This window comes from Spermophilus citellus, assembly GCF_964194105.1.
Source record: "Spermophilus citellus genome assembly, contig: SCAFFOLD_184, whole genome shotgun sequence".
Classification (NCBI taxonomy): Eukaryota; Metazoa; Chordata; class Mammalia; order Rodentia; family Sciuridae; genus Spermophilus; species Spermophilus citellus.
The window spans coordinates 145,584-159,754 of NW_027673117.1; the positions used below are offsets into that span (position 1 = coordinate 145,584).

At 44.5% G+C, this 14,171-nt stretch overlaps 1 protein-coding gene across 1 annotated transcript in view; it reads right to left on the reverse strand.

Annotated features, from left to right (window-relative positions):
* Positions 1-10,222: 10,222 nt before the first annotated feature.
* Positions 10,223-14,171, reverse strand: part of LOC308640081 (zinc finger protein 836-like) — a gene marked incomplete at its 3' end in the record, with an annotated part of 43,680 nt that continues 39,731 nt past the window's right edge. Inside the window, exon 5 of the mRNA XM_081312123.1 lies at positions 10,223-10,303. Within this exon, the coding sequence (XP_081168249.1) occupies positions 10,223-10,303 (81 nt within the window). The remainder of the gene's footprint in view (positions 10,304-14,171) is intronic.

Consider the following 14,171-nt stretch of genomic DNA (forward strand, 5'->3'; position numbering starts at 1 on the left):
TTAAAGCTAATATTTATTTGAGGCAAGCATTACTCATTTTGATTTAAAACTGCCACAAACACTTAAGATTTTGAGGACATTTCTGTAAGTATACCAGGCAAGTTGAATTAAGAAAAATAAGTGAACAAAAAAACAATATGAATGCCAAAATTGGAAAGGTGATATGGAAATATATATGTTTATCAAACACTAGAAGTCATTAGTAGGCAGGAAACCTCCCAAACTCAATAACCAACTTACCAGTACAGGGTCTATGTGAAGTTCTAGCAGGGAATCTTTATCTTTCCTGCCTCCCCTCTTCCTCCTCTATGTCAATGATAATCTTGTTCTTGATGGAGACTAGCTTTGGGCTGGGAGGTCAAGACTGATTCAAAACAGTCTACATTTGTCTTCATATTCAGGTCTATCACTTTCAAGGCCAGTGGCCTTAGACAGGAAGTTTAAACTCCCTGTGAGCTCTAGTTTCCTCATGTATAAACTGTAGATGTCCTGAGGCATGAGTGTTTGGACAGTGTCATGAACTAACATAGATTCTCAGATCCACAGTATATACAATGGATTCCCTGGAGACCAGAAGGGAGTCTGGTGTGTTATTTGTCTCCAGTGTCTGTTTTCTCTTCTTCCAGAAGTTGCTTGTGTTTTTTCCTAGGAATCCCCTTCTGCTTTCCACTCCATGTGGGGTGAGTCAGAAAGGTTACCCAGACCAGGAAGTCATAGCATGTCGCGACCCCCTTGCCCGCAAGGAAGACGCAACACCGGGAATCTTCTTACAGCTGTTTATTCAAGCTCTCGAGAGTTCTTCTAATCTCCCAGAAGCCCCTCCCAGCCTTAATAAAGTATCCAAACACCCAATGCGAAGCTGCCACGTGGAGCTTTCTCGTAGGGTGTCAAAGAACCATGTGCCAACTCTCCCAAAGAAGGAGTTGTTTATCACAGACCACCACAAGGCCAGCGCCATCTTGTAATGGCGACCACAGTCCGCAGAAGCAGCTCGCCACAGTTCCCCCTTTCGTTTACTAAAAACAAAACAGGCAAGAGTAGAGGTGAATCGCCATTACTCATACGAAGCCTTCAACCAGGAACCTCATCAGACCCAAGCAGGTCAGGACGTTCCCACATGACCGTTATTGGCTGAATATGAAAACAGACACCACAAAGCTGTTAAGGCCCTGTGAGCTGGCCTCCTTGACGTGCATACAAATCAGGGCTGGATCCAAGCCCTGGGGGCCGGGGGGAATCCACTGCCAGCAGTTTTTTCCTTCTGTTTATAGCACGTCAAAGGGAATCAAGTAGCCCCTGTCTTAGGTCGTTCACTGCCCTTACATTGCTTACCCGTCTTTGGGGAGGCCCCATTCCCCTGTCTTAGGTTGCAGTGCAAGCGTGAAAGTTGCCCGTCTCTGGGTACTACAAGATCAGCTCGTTGTTGCCAAGGCGTTTAATGGTATCTACTCAGCCAGTCATGATTAGGTCTCTGAGGCTGAACTGTGGCTGTATAGAAATACAACGACAAACAAGTTGGCAACACCCTAAAAGAAAGGCACGGGTCATAGAGCGATAGAAAAGTACTAGCGTGGAAACCCATCTGTGTGCAATGGCAGTAAAGCCGGCAGAGTGCAAGGGCTTTCCAACACTAGGAGAATAACAAGGAAGGACATGTCGTTCCCAGTGCAATGTCCGTAAAACTTGGGGTGCAACGACCATGTCAAAGGTTTACTGTTTAATTTGTGCAAGCCAAACTTCAGGTGAGTTGCCAGTTTCCAAAGCTGCAAGTGCTTGTATAATCATAGCTTTATCGCGAGCATTGCGGGCCTTAAGGCGGCAGAGAAACCACAAGCAGAGAACCATACCGAAGCAACACATTGCGCCAAAAATGCCTACCCCCACCCACTCTTTAAAAAAGGAAAAGGCAGAAGATATCCAATCAGTGAATTGACCCAACGTTATGGGATCAACGTGGGTACTATTCAAGACAGCTATCTGGGTTAGTTGAGACTGGATCATGTCTTCCGCTGCCATGGACCAATTTCCGGCCAAGTATTCTCCGATGATACGGGAGGCATTCCTGGAATCATTAAATCTGACAGAGGTTATGCATAAATGTGCACGTTGATCAACACAGCCCAAAAGCACCAAATCAGCCAATTCTTCTACCTGAGCTTGGAGTAAATCTATTCTTTGGTTGGCAGCTAAGATCCCTGACAAAATATGTTGATTAATTGCATTTTGGGACTCAAGTATCATAGAAGTTTGTTGAACAACTTGATTAACGGAGGCAGCAGTCTGCACTTGATTGGCCATGGCCACTCCGGCCGCGACCGCTGCAGCAGCAGATACCGCCATGGCTGTCACTATAGCAGCTGTGATTCCAAAATCCCTGCGGACTCTAAGTAGCTCAACAATGGGGAATTTATCAGGGTCCGCAATAACTGGGATTGGAACAAAGGTTGGAATTTTCATAACCACTGCTACAGCCGAAGAACCATCCCAACATTCAGATAAGAAACAATTAACATTAAAACAATCCAGCATTTCTGACGAGGTGTCATTAGCCAAAAGGAGTAAGAATGGAGATTGAACACAAACCGCTGCAGGGGGCAATGTGGCATTATCCAACAGAGAGTTGAACGAAACAGATGTGAGTCTACTACCTCGCTCACTCTCGTAAACAGTGCCAGAAACATTAGCCAACCAACTTTTGGCTCCCAGCAATTGAGCCAGTGCAGAAATATCAGCTGAAGCCCCCTTTGTGTTGGAAATCAGCCATTGAAACCAGGACCAACCCACTCCTGTAGAGGAGTTGGCACTGTTGCTAAAGTCATAAACATACCTCTTAAGAGAGGGGGAAAGGGAGAAACCTTTAGCAACTTGACGTTTCTCCCAAGAATAATCCTGACAAGGCGTGAATGTTGGGGGGAAACCAAGATTAGGGGTACAGTAAGGAGAAGCCTTAAAATGAGTGGCATAAGGAAGTCCACTAGAATATGGGGGCATTGGAATTAGTACCTCGGAGATACTAGCCAAGGTAGTTATGGTTAAAGCAGAGCTATTTACGGAGGTTCCTGAGCCTGATTGTTCCCCTGAGACTACTTGGCCCAATACAGTACTGAGAATGCTCCCTGAGACTTGACTGGACTGCAATGGATTGTCCCAGTTAGTCAAATTCTTGGTCTTAAGACGGATACAATGAGCGTTCCCAAGGCTAAAACAAAACACTCCTGTGAGATTAACTTGAGATTGATTGTAAATGCGTTCCACGTCCCCTCTAGGAGAGGCACAGGGCGCAGACATCTCACACGAGGTAGAGAAAAGAGTGGGAAGGACACTGGAATTACCGTGAACCGGCATCGGCATTGGCCAAGCCCGTGCCACCGCCCACCATTGCATTGGTGTCGTCTGTGTCATCGGCATCAGCACCAGAGCCAGAGCACTCAGCAGAATGAAGATCCTCATCACGGGATTGCTGTGGTAATTCTTGTTGCTGAGTAGCTGGCGTCAGGACTCTTCTTGTCAGGCGTTCAGGGACCCACAATGGTTCCGTGCGATCCTGGGGAAAAACACATACGGATCCTCGTGCCCATGTCAGCACGGGGTCGGGGCCGTTCCATTGGCCCGTAAGAACATCTTTCCACTTAACATAGCCAATCACAGAGGGCTGAGGGAACACATGTCTATCGGCCGCAGAGCGACCATGAATATCCAAATTCAAAAAATTAATAGTAAAGAGAGCTAAGGACAAGCATTCTTTAGGAGTATGTCCAGCTCCTATTCCCCCTTTTTGTTTTTGTAAAGTTTCCTTTAAGGTGCGATGAGCACGCTCAACAATGCCTTGTCCTTGAGGATTGTAAGGCAGACCATGAGTAAGTTGCACTCCCATAGTAGAACAAAAGGACGTGAATTGTCTGCCAGTATAAGCAGGTCCATTGTCAGTCTTAAGGGACGTGGGCGCACCCCACGTCGCCCAGGCTTCCAGGCAATGAGTGATGACATTACGTGCCTTTTCTCCTGATAACGCAGAAGCATGAATAACTCCAGAGTACGTATCAACAGAAACATGGACATACTTGAGGTTACCAAAGTCAGGTATATGTGTCACATCCATTTGCCAGACAACCAGTGGCTTCAACCCCCGTGGGTTCACTCCATAAGTAGGGGGATGAAGAAATGTGACACAATGGGGACAGTGCAATACTATCTGCCGAGCATCTGCTCTAGAAATGGAAAAACGCCTGCGCAGTGTTAAAGCATTAACATGGAAATTTTGGTGAAACAATTTAGCCTCTTCTAAGGAGGAAGCCAAACAGATCAACTGACCTCGAGTGGCTGAGTCCGCACAGGCATTACCCTGTGATAATGGACCAGGGAGAGAGGTGTGAGCCCGGATGTGCATTGGATAAAAGGGAGCAGTGCGGCTACAGATAAGCTGTCGAAGCTGATTAAAGTAAGCAGATACATTACGGGCATCACTAATAGCTCCCACAGCCTCTAGGATTTTTAGTGCTTGCACCACATAGATGGAGTCCGAAATGAGATTAAAAGGAAAAGAACACTGTTTAAACACCTCAATAACAATTTGCAGTTCTACCCATTGTGGATTTCCAGGAGCAAATTGATGCTGGACAGGGGGAGAATCATTAATGACATAAGCTCCCATTCCAGACTTGGAACCATCAGTAAAAATATTAACAGCCCCCGGAATTGGACTGGATGAAGTTACTTTAGGGAAAATAATAGGATGTTCCTTAACAAAATGGAGTAACGGATGAGAAGGGTAATGATTATCAATATCCCCTTGAAACGAACAACATAGAATAGCCCAGTTATCTAGAGTAGCACACAAAACATTAAGTTGAGCTTTAGTATAGGGTATAATAAGAGAAGAAGGTGATTGTCCGAAAAATTGAATGCTTTGTTGAATCCCTTTAAGTGCTAATGCTGCAACAGCATCAGGATAATATTCTAAGGATTTTCCTGGGGATACATGTGGGTGTATCCATAGCAAAGGTCCATCTTGCCATAGTACTCCAGTAGGCTGCCGCATAGTGGCAAGCACACATAATTGAAAAGGTTTATCACTCTGGAGCCTGCATAAAGTGGCATGTTGTATAGCTTCTTCTACTGTCATAAGGGCCGCTCTAGCCTCTTTGGTGAGGCTACGAGGGGAAGTAAGATCTGGATCACCTTTAAGAGTAGCATACAAAGGCTGTAGTACAACATTAGAAATATGTAAATATCCTCGTATCCAATTAATATCTCCCAGCAGTTTCTGAAAATCATTTAGAGTTTGAAGATCCTGAGTTCGTATGGTGATTTTTTGTGGTTGTAATTTGTCATACCCAATTGTTGCTCCCAAATACTTAATAGAATCTCCTGTTTGAACCTTTTCAGGTGCTATATGCAGCCCACATTGTGCTAACAACTTCACGAGGTCGTCATAGGCCTCATGAACTGTTTGTTCTGATTTAGCAGCCAATAATACATCATCCATATAATGAATGATCTTGATGGAGGAGTACTTTTGTCTGAGGGGCACAAGTGTCTTCCCTACATACATCTGACACATTGTGGGACTATTAGCCATTCCCTGCGGCAACACTATCCACTCAAACCTTTGATCTGGTTCCTCGTGGTTACACGAGGGAAGGGTAAAGGCAAAACGCTGCGAGTCTTTAGGATGTAAAGGAATAGAAAAGAAACAGTCTTTAATGTCAATAACAATAATGTGCCAGCCTTGAGGAACAGAAGAGAGCAGAGGCAGCCCTCTCTGAATGGGCCCCATAGGTTGCATTTGAGCATTAACCGCTCGTAGATCATGCAGTAGGCGCCACTTCCCTGATTTTTTCCTAATGACAAATATGGGAGTATTCCATGGAGAAGTAGAGGGTTGGATGTGACCCAAGTCAAGTTGTTCTTTAACTAGAGCATGGGCTGCTGCCAGTTTAACCGAGGGAAGAGGCCACTGAGGCACCCAAACAGGCTCCTCGGTGAGCCATGTTATGGGTATTTGAGCCTCAGCGGCCCCTAGGAAAAACCCAGACCAAATCTGTCAAGCTTTTGATGACCTTGTACAGGATGCTTACGTCCCTGTAAATGTTTTCCTAGTCCTAAACCTGGCCTATACCCCATATTGTGCATAATTTGTTGGGACACTGGGGAATAGTCATTACTAAGAGTGAACCCCATGTCTTTCATCAGGTCACGGCCCCATAAAGAGATAGGTAAATTAAGTACATAAGGCTGAAAAGTACCATGATGTCCTTCCGGGTCCTTCCAGGAAAGATGTCTACAGCTAACCTGAGGAGCCTGGGCATATCCAAGTCCTCTCAGAGATTGATCAGAAGTCTGCACTGGCCATCCCTTAGACCAGTCCTTAAGTGCAATGATGCTACGATCTGCACCTGTATCAAGTAAGCCCACAATTGATTTACCTTCTATGCTTAATTCCAAAGTAGGGCGATTACTCATATCTAGTGACAAATAAGCACAATTCCCTCCGGTGGTACCAATCTCATTCCCTGTCCGTGACTTTGAGTCTGCAGGGAAATGATCATGTAAACTAGGCAAAACCAGTAATTGAGCAATCCGATCTCCTGGGGAGATGGACACAATGCCTTTTGGAGCTTCCACCATAACCTTTACTATCCCTACAGTATCAGGACTTATGACTCCAGGGAAAACATGAAGACCTTGCAAAATGGAAGATGCACGTCCAATTAGCAAACCTACAGTGCCAGGTGGTAGAGGCCCTTTGAACTCAGTTTCCACCAATTGGACTCCCATCTTAGGTGTTAACACGAGTCTGGAGGTGGAACAGAGGTCCAATCCCGCGGCACCTGTAGTGGCTCTCCGCGTTTCATGGGATGGCGTAGAGATGGCCATGTCTCGGGTTCGGGTGTGACATTCTCCACTGCCCCATATATTTGCGGGCCCTGGGGTCGGGGGCCCCGTTGGCCGTTTTTTGGCCCAGCTGAAATAAGCTGTCCATGGATGTCCCTCACTGATGTACACTCTTTTGCCCAATGCTTCCCCCTTTTGCACCTTGGACACAATCCCGGTGATCGAAGGCCAGTGGAAGGGCCACCGTGAGGAGGTCCAGTAAAATTGACATTTTTGGGACACTCACGTCTGATATGACCGGGTTGACCACAATGGAAGCATGTTCTGGTGGCAGGATTGCCCCCTTTTGCAATCCGAAGGACAGCAGCTGCAAGACCTGCATTAGTTAAAGGCCCTCCAATCTCTCTACACACTTTCATCCATACTTCTATGCCTTTGTTCTTATAAGGAGCGATTGCTGCTTTACATTCCTTGGTGCATTGCTCAAAGACCAATTGCTTAACAAGGGGCATGGCTCTATCAGGATCCCCAAAAATCTTTCCAGCAGCATCCACCATCCTTGCTACGAAATCTGAAAAGGGTTCTGTAGGGCCTTGTAAAATCTTGGTCAAATTACCAGACACTTCTCCTCTATTTGGAAGTGACTTCCATGCCCGAATGCAAATGTTATTAATTTGATCATATACCTCAGGAGGGAATCCTGTCTGTTGATTAGCAAATCTACCTTGCCCCAAAAGCATGTCCTTATCCCAATGAGGATGTCCTGCTGCATGGTTTTGGGCGGCCTGCTCTATTGCGCCCTCTAGCATAAATGCTCTCCAGTCCAAATACTTGCCCGGAGAAACACAAGCCCGAACAAGGCTAGCCCAATCAGAGGGAGTCATACAGAATCTAGACAGACTCTCCACCTGAGTTAATGTGAAGGCGGCATCCACCCCATAAGTGCGTACAGACTCTGCCAGGGTCTTCACAATTTTGAAATCTAAAGGCTCCGAAAATCTTCCCCTATTCTCATCCTGAAAAACTGGATAAGCAAGACCCATCTCAGCGTTAACAGCCTTCCATGTTTGAGCATGGAAAGCTCTCCCCGAAACACCCCCACCATACGGCGGTGGGTCCGGAGGATCACATTTCTTGAGCCCCGGTCTATCTTCGTTCCCTTCTCCAGCAGCTAAACTCCCTAGCTGGCGAGACAGCCTCCCAAGCTCCTCCTCCTCATCCTCCTCTTCTTCTGACCCGCTTCTACATGGGGGTGTGCGCAGCGCACTGAGATCTGGATACAAGCGTTTCCTCCCCTGCTTCTCGCTCCGCACGCTCCCATCCTCCCGAGATACCTCACCTTTTGTCAGAGATAATCGTCTCCTCCCCTGTTTCACGCTCCGCACACTCCCATCCTCCTGAGATATCGCACTGCCTGCTGTCTCCGATTTCTCCTCATGTAACTTTTCTAAAACCTCCTGTCCTTTAGCAAGTGCGTCATGACATCTGCCATCTGTGAGGCAACTACGGACTATCTTCCAAAGGGGAATCACCCCACCCTCCAATATGCCCTGCTCACAAGCAAAGTCAAGATCCTTGCCCAATTTATCCCAACAAGGCATAGTAAGGCTGCCCGAATATGCAAACCACGGTGCAGCAACATTTACTTTCTGCAAAAATCTCTGTAAGATACTATGTTTCACTTTCAGGCCTTTGGAACGTAACAGGCCGTCTAGTGCCAGAAGAAGCGGGCTTGAAGATGTGACACCCATGACACAGCAACAGAACAGATACAGAGGACAAAACGAAAGTACACAGAAACAAAAGAAAAGTACACAGTGCAGCTGCAATAAAATATGAGGCTCTCTCTGTCTTTGTAGAGGAGCTGACTCCGCTTTGATTGCGGGTCCCACTAACCGGGACTATCAGGTCCCGCCCACCGGGACTATCGGGTCCCACTCACCGGGACTGTCGGGTCCCACCCACGGGACTGTCGGGTCCCACTCACCGGGACTATGGGGTCCCACTTACCGGGACTGTTCAGTGCACCACCTCTGACGACTTGCAAGTTTTGATTTTCCCGGGTCTCGGCACCACTTGTCGCGACCCCCTTGCCCGCAAGGAAGACGCAACACCGGGAATCTTCTTACAGCTGTTTATTCAAGCTCTCGAGAGTTCTTCTAATCTCCCAGAAGCCCCTCCCAGCCTTAATAAAGTATCCAAACACCCAATGTGAAGCTGCCACGTGGAGCTTTCTCGTAGGGTGTCAAAGAACCATGTGCCAACTCTCCCAAAGAAGGAGTTGTTTATCACAGACCACCACAAGGCCAGCGCCATCTTGTAATGGCGACCACAGTCCGCAGAAGCGGCTCGCCACAATAGCATGAACCCCTCTGAACAAGAGGCTCTTAACCTGCAAAGTTTGTTTGAGCTGGTCTGGATATCTTCTTTCAGAGGGCCACAAATAACTAGAAAGTGAGCAAGGAAAGCTTATTGCCAACTATGGCTACAGGGGAGGCCAGAAAATAAAATGGGAAGTGAGAGATGAAAAGATACTGATTCCTGAAGTCACCTGTGTCTCAGTCAGAACTACCCACAGATATTTTATGTTTAAAAGAAATCAAATTTGGGGCCAGATGCAGTAGCACATGCCTGTAATTTGAGTGGCTCTGGAGGTTGAGGAAGGAGCATTATGAGTTCAAGGCCAGCCTCAGGAATAACATGGTATTAAGCAACTCTGTCTCTAAATAAAATACAAAATATGGCTAGAGATGTTTCTCAGTGGATAAACTAACTCTGAAAGTGTTTTTTTTTTGTTTATTTTACTGATATATATATATATATATATATATATATATATATATATATATATATATATATATATATATAATATGTGGGCATACTCTTATAACCAATAATTTGATTCTAGTTTCAGGCACATTATTTTTTTTTACTAGTTCTTCAATGAATATTAAAAACCATATCAACTGAGATACATTTCTTGAGTGAGTAGAACAGGTAGAGCCAGGTTATAGATTCCAGTTTCTTGAGTGTACCTTGAGCAGGGATAACTTCTGATTGGCTACATGTACTCGTGGTTTGAATAGGCTGAACAGAATTTGTGGGCGGGTATCAGATTATTGCTTACTTCTAAACTAAGAGTGGTTTATTAAACCAAGCATTTACCAGAGCCCCTTATGCTGGAGATACAGGATGGAACTGATCCTCTAATGAAATTCTTCTGGTTGTTCAGTGCACAGGCTTACCATTTGTTTTGGTGAGTTTCTAGCATAAAACACCTCCCATGCAAATGTTTATTTGAAAGTGATGAAAATGCACATGTATCTTGTGAAAAGATTTCATACCTGGACTCACATACTGTGGATGATGACCATCCTAACCTCATTGGTTATTTGGATGCAGAAGTGGGAACCAAATGTCTTGCTGCACAGGAACTGGGCTCAACCTTATCTCCTGGTGGTCCTAACCACTAGAGTGTGAGGAAAAAGACAGTCACACCATTTAGCTTTATCCTAGCTGATGTTAGCTCTATCTTTTGGCTTAGCCTGAAAGAGCTGGAGACTACAATTTTGTAAATCTTGAAAATGTAGCTGGAGCAAGCCTAATGTATATCATGGGAAATTTGTAAAGGTTTAATGATACAAGGTTGGTGACTTCAAATAAACTGAGGGAGTAAGAAGGCCCTCTTTCAAACTCTAATTCTTTTAACTAAGTCAGAAAGATTTCAGACATTTCAGTCAGAATAACAGGCATGAGTTTATTGAATAGATAAACAAGGAAAGGGGACACTCTCATAGTAGATAATGGGTCTTCTGAGAGGGGAGAGAGACAGTGTGGCTTTCATGCAATCCACTTTTGTTGGGTATCCCAGAGAAGTTTCCAAAGAATCCCACACAAGCCTACTACTTGACTTTGAACTGACAGCTGGATGACATCCAACTGTCAAGTCCCCACTGCTATGATAACTTTAGGTCACCTTGGCCATTGCAACTGATTCTAATTAGATTCTTAACCATAAATTCTTGCAGATTTTAGAGCTAGGAAAAATATTTTTATCTCTCTGGGTTTCAGAATCTGCTATGTGGAAAGAGTCACAAAAGTTCCTTTCTCAAGGGTAACATGGCTTCCTCTTATGGACATTTATTTTATACCTTATTTTCTCCTGCAGATAACAGACAGTTTACTGAGAAATGTGATATACCCTGTCCACTTAAGGCAGGCAGGGTTACAGGTTAATTTCTTCATGAAGAGAAAAGCATGTGGGGGTGAGCACAGTGACCCCAAATTTATAGAATTATTCCCTGAACCTCATGCTCTCACCACTCACATCTGTCCCCTATCATTTAGCAAGAAGTAGTTTAGCCTAAATCATGCTGTTGTTGATCCATATCCCAAAGACTGTGCCCCAGACAAACATCAGTTTTATCAGAGAACTGGATAGAAATGTGGATTCTCAGGTTGTAGCTCATCTTTATTATATGAGACTCAGAGTGGCTCACAAATCTTAATTTGTATGATCCATTCAGTTCCATGGTTGGGGCTTATAATCTGTGTCCTGATTTGGTCTCTCCTCCAAGAACATTTTTTTTCACCACTTTACAAAAAAAAGTTATTATAACCTCACTAACTTACACCTTAATGACCTGCATCCAAAATTGTCTAGTTTCAGCCCCAGTGGACAGACCCTGAGATCCAAGGGGCTGGGTGCATGGATCTCTACTGCTGAGGTGTTCAGGGAATCATGCTGCAATGACCTCATTAAGACCTTCAACCACAACATCCACAGCTAACAGTGAATCCCTGTAAACATTTTAACCTTTACTTCTGTTCCAGACATTAAAGTGATACCTAATCTCTTGTTTAAAAACACTAAAGGGGGCTGGAAGAGTGGAAGAGTGTTCTCATAGCATGCGTGAGGCACTGGGTTTGATCCTCAGCACCACATAAAAATAAAATTTTAAAAAAATTACATCCACTTCAAACTAAAATAAAATATTAAAAAAATTTAAAAATCTCTAAAGGCCAAGTTACTGCACTGTAACCCTGATTGGATGGACCATGGTTTTCTTAATAAAGATTCTGGATCATGATGTGCAGATCCCCACAGTTGCCCGATAAGACCACTAGATGGCGAGTATGATTTTTGTTTTGTTTTGTTTGGTTTTGCCAGTGGAGGCGCTCTGCAGGTGGGTGGGGGCTCCTCTTGGTTGCTCCCATTAGAGTACCTGAAGTGACCCTATGCTGAGGCAGGTTTTACTGCAGACTCCAGGAAGTGATATGAAGCCAGGGTCTTTGACTACAGTACTACTATAGTACTGTAGCACGAAATTTATTTAAAATGGTGCAGGTCCTCCTCCTCATACAGGACAGGCTAACTATTTACCCACAGCCTGAAGTCCTGGTAGTGGCAGAGATATGGTCATAGGCCCTAATAATACCAATCTTGAAGAGAAAAGTAGAGACAATATTTTCTTCTCCTGAAAAGTATACTCTGGTTTTAATGAACACCCAGAACATATGGCCTGCCTTTTTTTTTTATTTTTTGATGCTTCAAAGTGTTTATAAGGAAGGTAACTGAGAAGGTTGGAAGATATCTCGAATTTGAATCCAAGCCTACCTCTACTCTAGACTATTGTGGACTTTATCTGCTAATGCACCACTTCTGCAACTCACGTTTACAACAATGGTGGAAGACACTGTATGCAACAGGAACAGTGCCTGCACAATTCCCAATTTCCAGGTGCAGACCCCTTCCTTTACTCCCACCTCTGGATGCCTTTTGTGATCCCCAGCACTAAGATGGGGAAGGCATAACAGAAAGGAGGAGCTTCGGTGCCTCCCCATGACCAAGTCCAAGTGGTACAGGTTACAGATGCAGTTGTTCTGGCCCTTTTGAGGAGATTTATAGATTTGCCATTGTCATAATAGTGCTTAGGGTTTGTTTTAATCATATATAGGAGATGCACATGAACATATGCACTGTCACAGAGAGCTACAGTTTTCTATAAGCAGTAGAGAAGAGCCATTTGGGAAGCTCCAGGGTTGGTCAGGAGATGAGGGTGTGGGAGGTGATGGAGAACATGTAAAAGAGACTTTCTTCTATTCATTCAGGAAGAAAAGATGATACAGCATAAGTGGATTTAGGGTTATTATGTTATTATAATTTCAGTGAGCTTTAGGGGGCATGAGCCATCTCTGTTATTCTGGTAACTGGAGATGCCATGATTAGATCAGACAAAAACTGACTTTGGATGCTGGGAGAATAATAGGAAGGATATTGGTAGTATGAAAATTATATTAGTTAATTTTCACATGAACAACTTGGGAAGATGGCTGACTATATCTAAAAATTAGCTCTCTCCAGAAGGTCATGATTGGGTGAAGTGGTCCATGCCAGGGTGAGGTCCATGCCTATAAATCAAGTGATTCAGGGGACCAAAGGTGGTGGATTGTAATTTCAAGGTCAGCCTGAACAAATTACTAAGATCCTGGCTCACTGTAAAATTTAAAAATGGACTCTATGCAGCCTTGTGAGTGACTATGGAGCAGCAGGACTCTTTGTTTTAATAGTGTCTTGCAGTGAGCCATAAATCTTGTCCAGCAGAGCATTTTGATGCCTGTCAACAGTCTTTCCTCTGTCCTTTGATCCTCAATTTGTCACCAGGTGATACCTGCCTGGTGCAAACTCAGGATGTATGGGACAAGGACAGACTACTCAGATACAGAGAAGATGGCAGTGACAAGGCTTTGAATCTCACTGTAGCTTTTTTTCTCTCGGAATGCATCTTGGAAGGGAAAAGTGAAACACTGCACAGAAAATTCTGGAATGTGCAGGATCAGAAGTGAAAGGTTTTTTCTTGTAGATGGCAAGATAATGTCCCAGGTTACCAGCTCCAGCATGGGGTTGCAGAATCTGATGGTCTGAAAAATAATTTTTTTTTGTGTGTGTGTGTGTGTGCATGCACACACACACACAAGAATGCAGGTGAAGTCCTCAATGACTCACTATTCATTTTTGGAAAAGAAGACGTGGAATGACTGCTTACACAATGGGGTTTCTGCCAAGAAAAAATCTTGCCTTTTGTTCAAGTAGGGGCATCTGGTTTGATATGGACAACTGACCCAAGACTGGTAAGGTTTGGGAAGGATGGTAGAACTCTTTGACAGAGAGTTAGTAGCACCACAATCAGGCCCGAATTAATAATTCTCCTCTGTCTGCAGGCTTTAGGTTTCTTCTGATAATATGCTGTGTGTCTCCTTCTGCTCCTACTCTTGTTTCTTTCCTCACTTCCTCACTACTGGGAGACAATCATTGTGCTTCAAGCACTGGGAGAAAA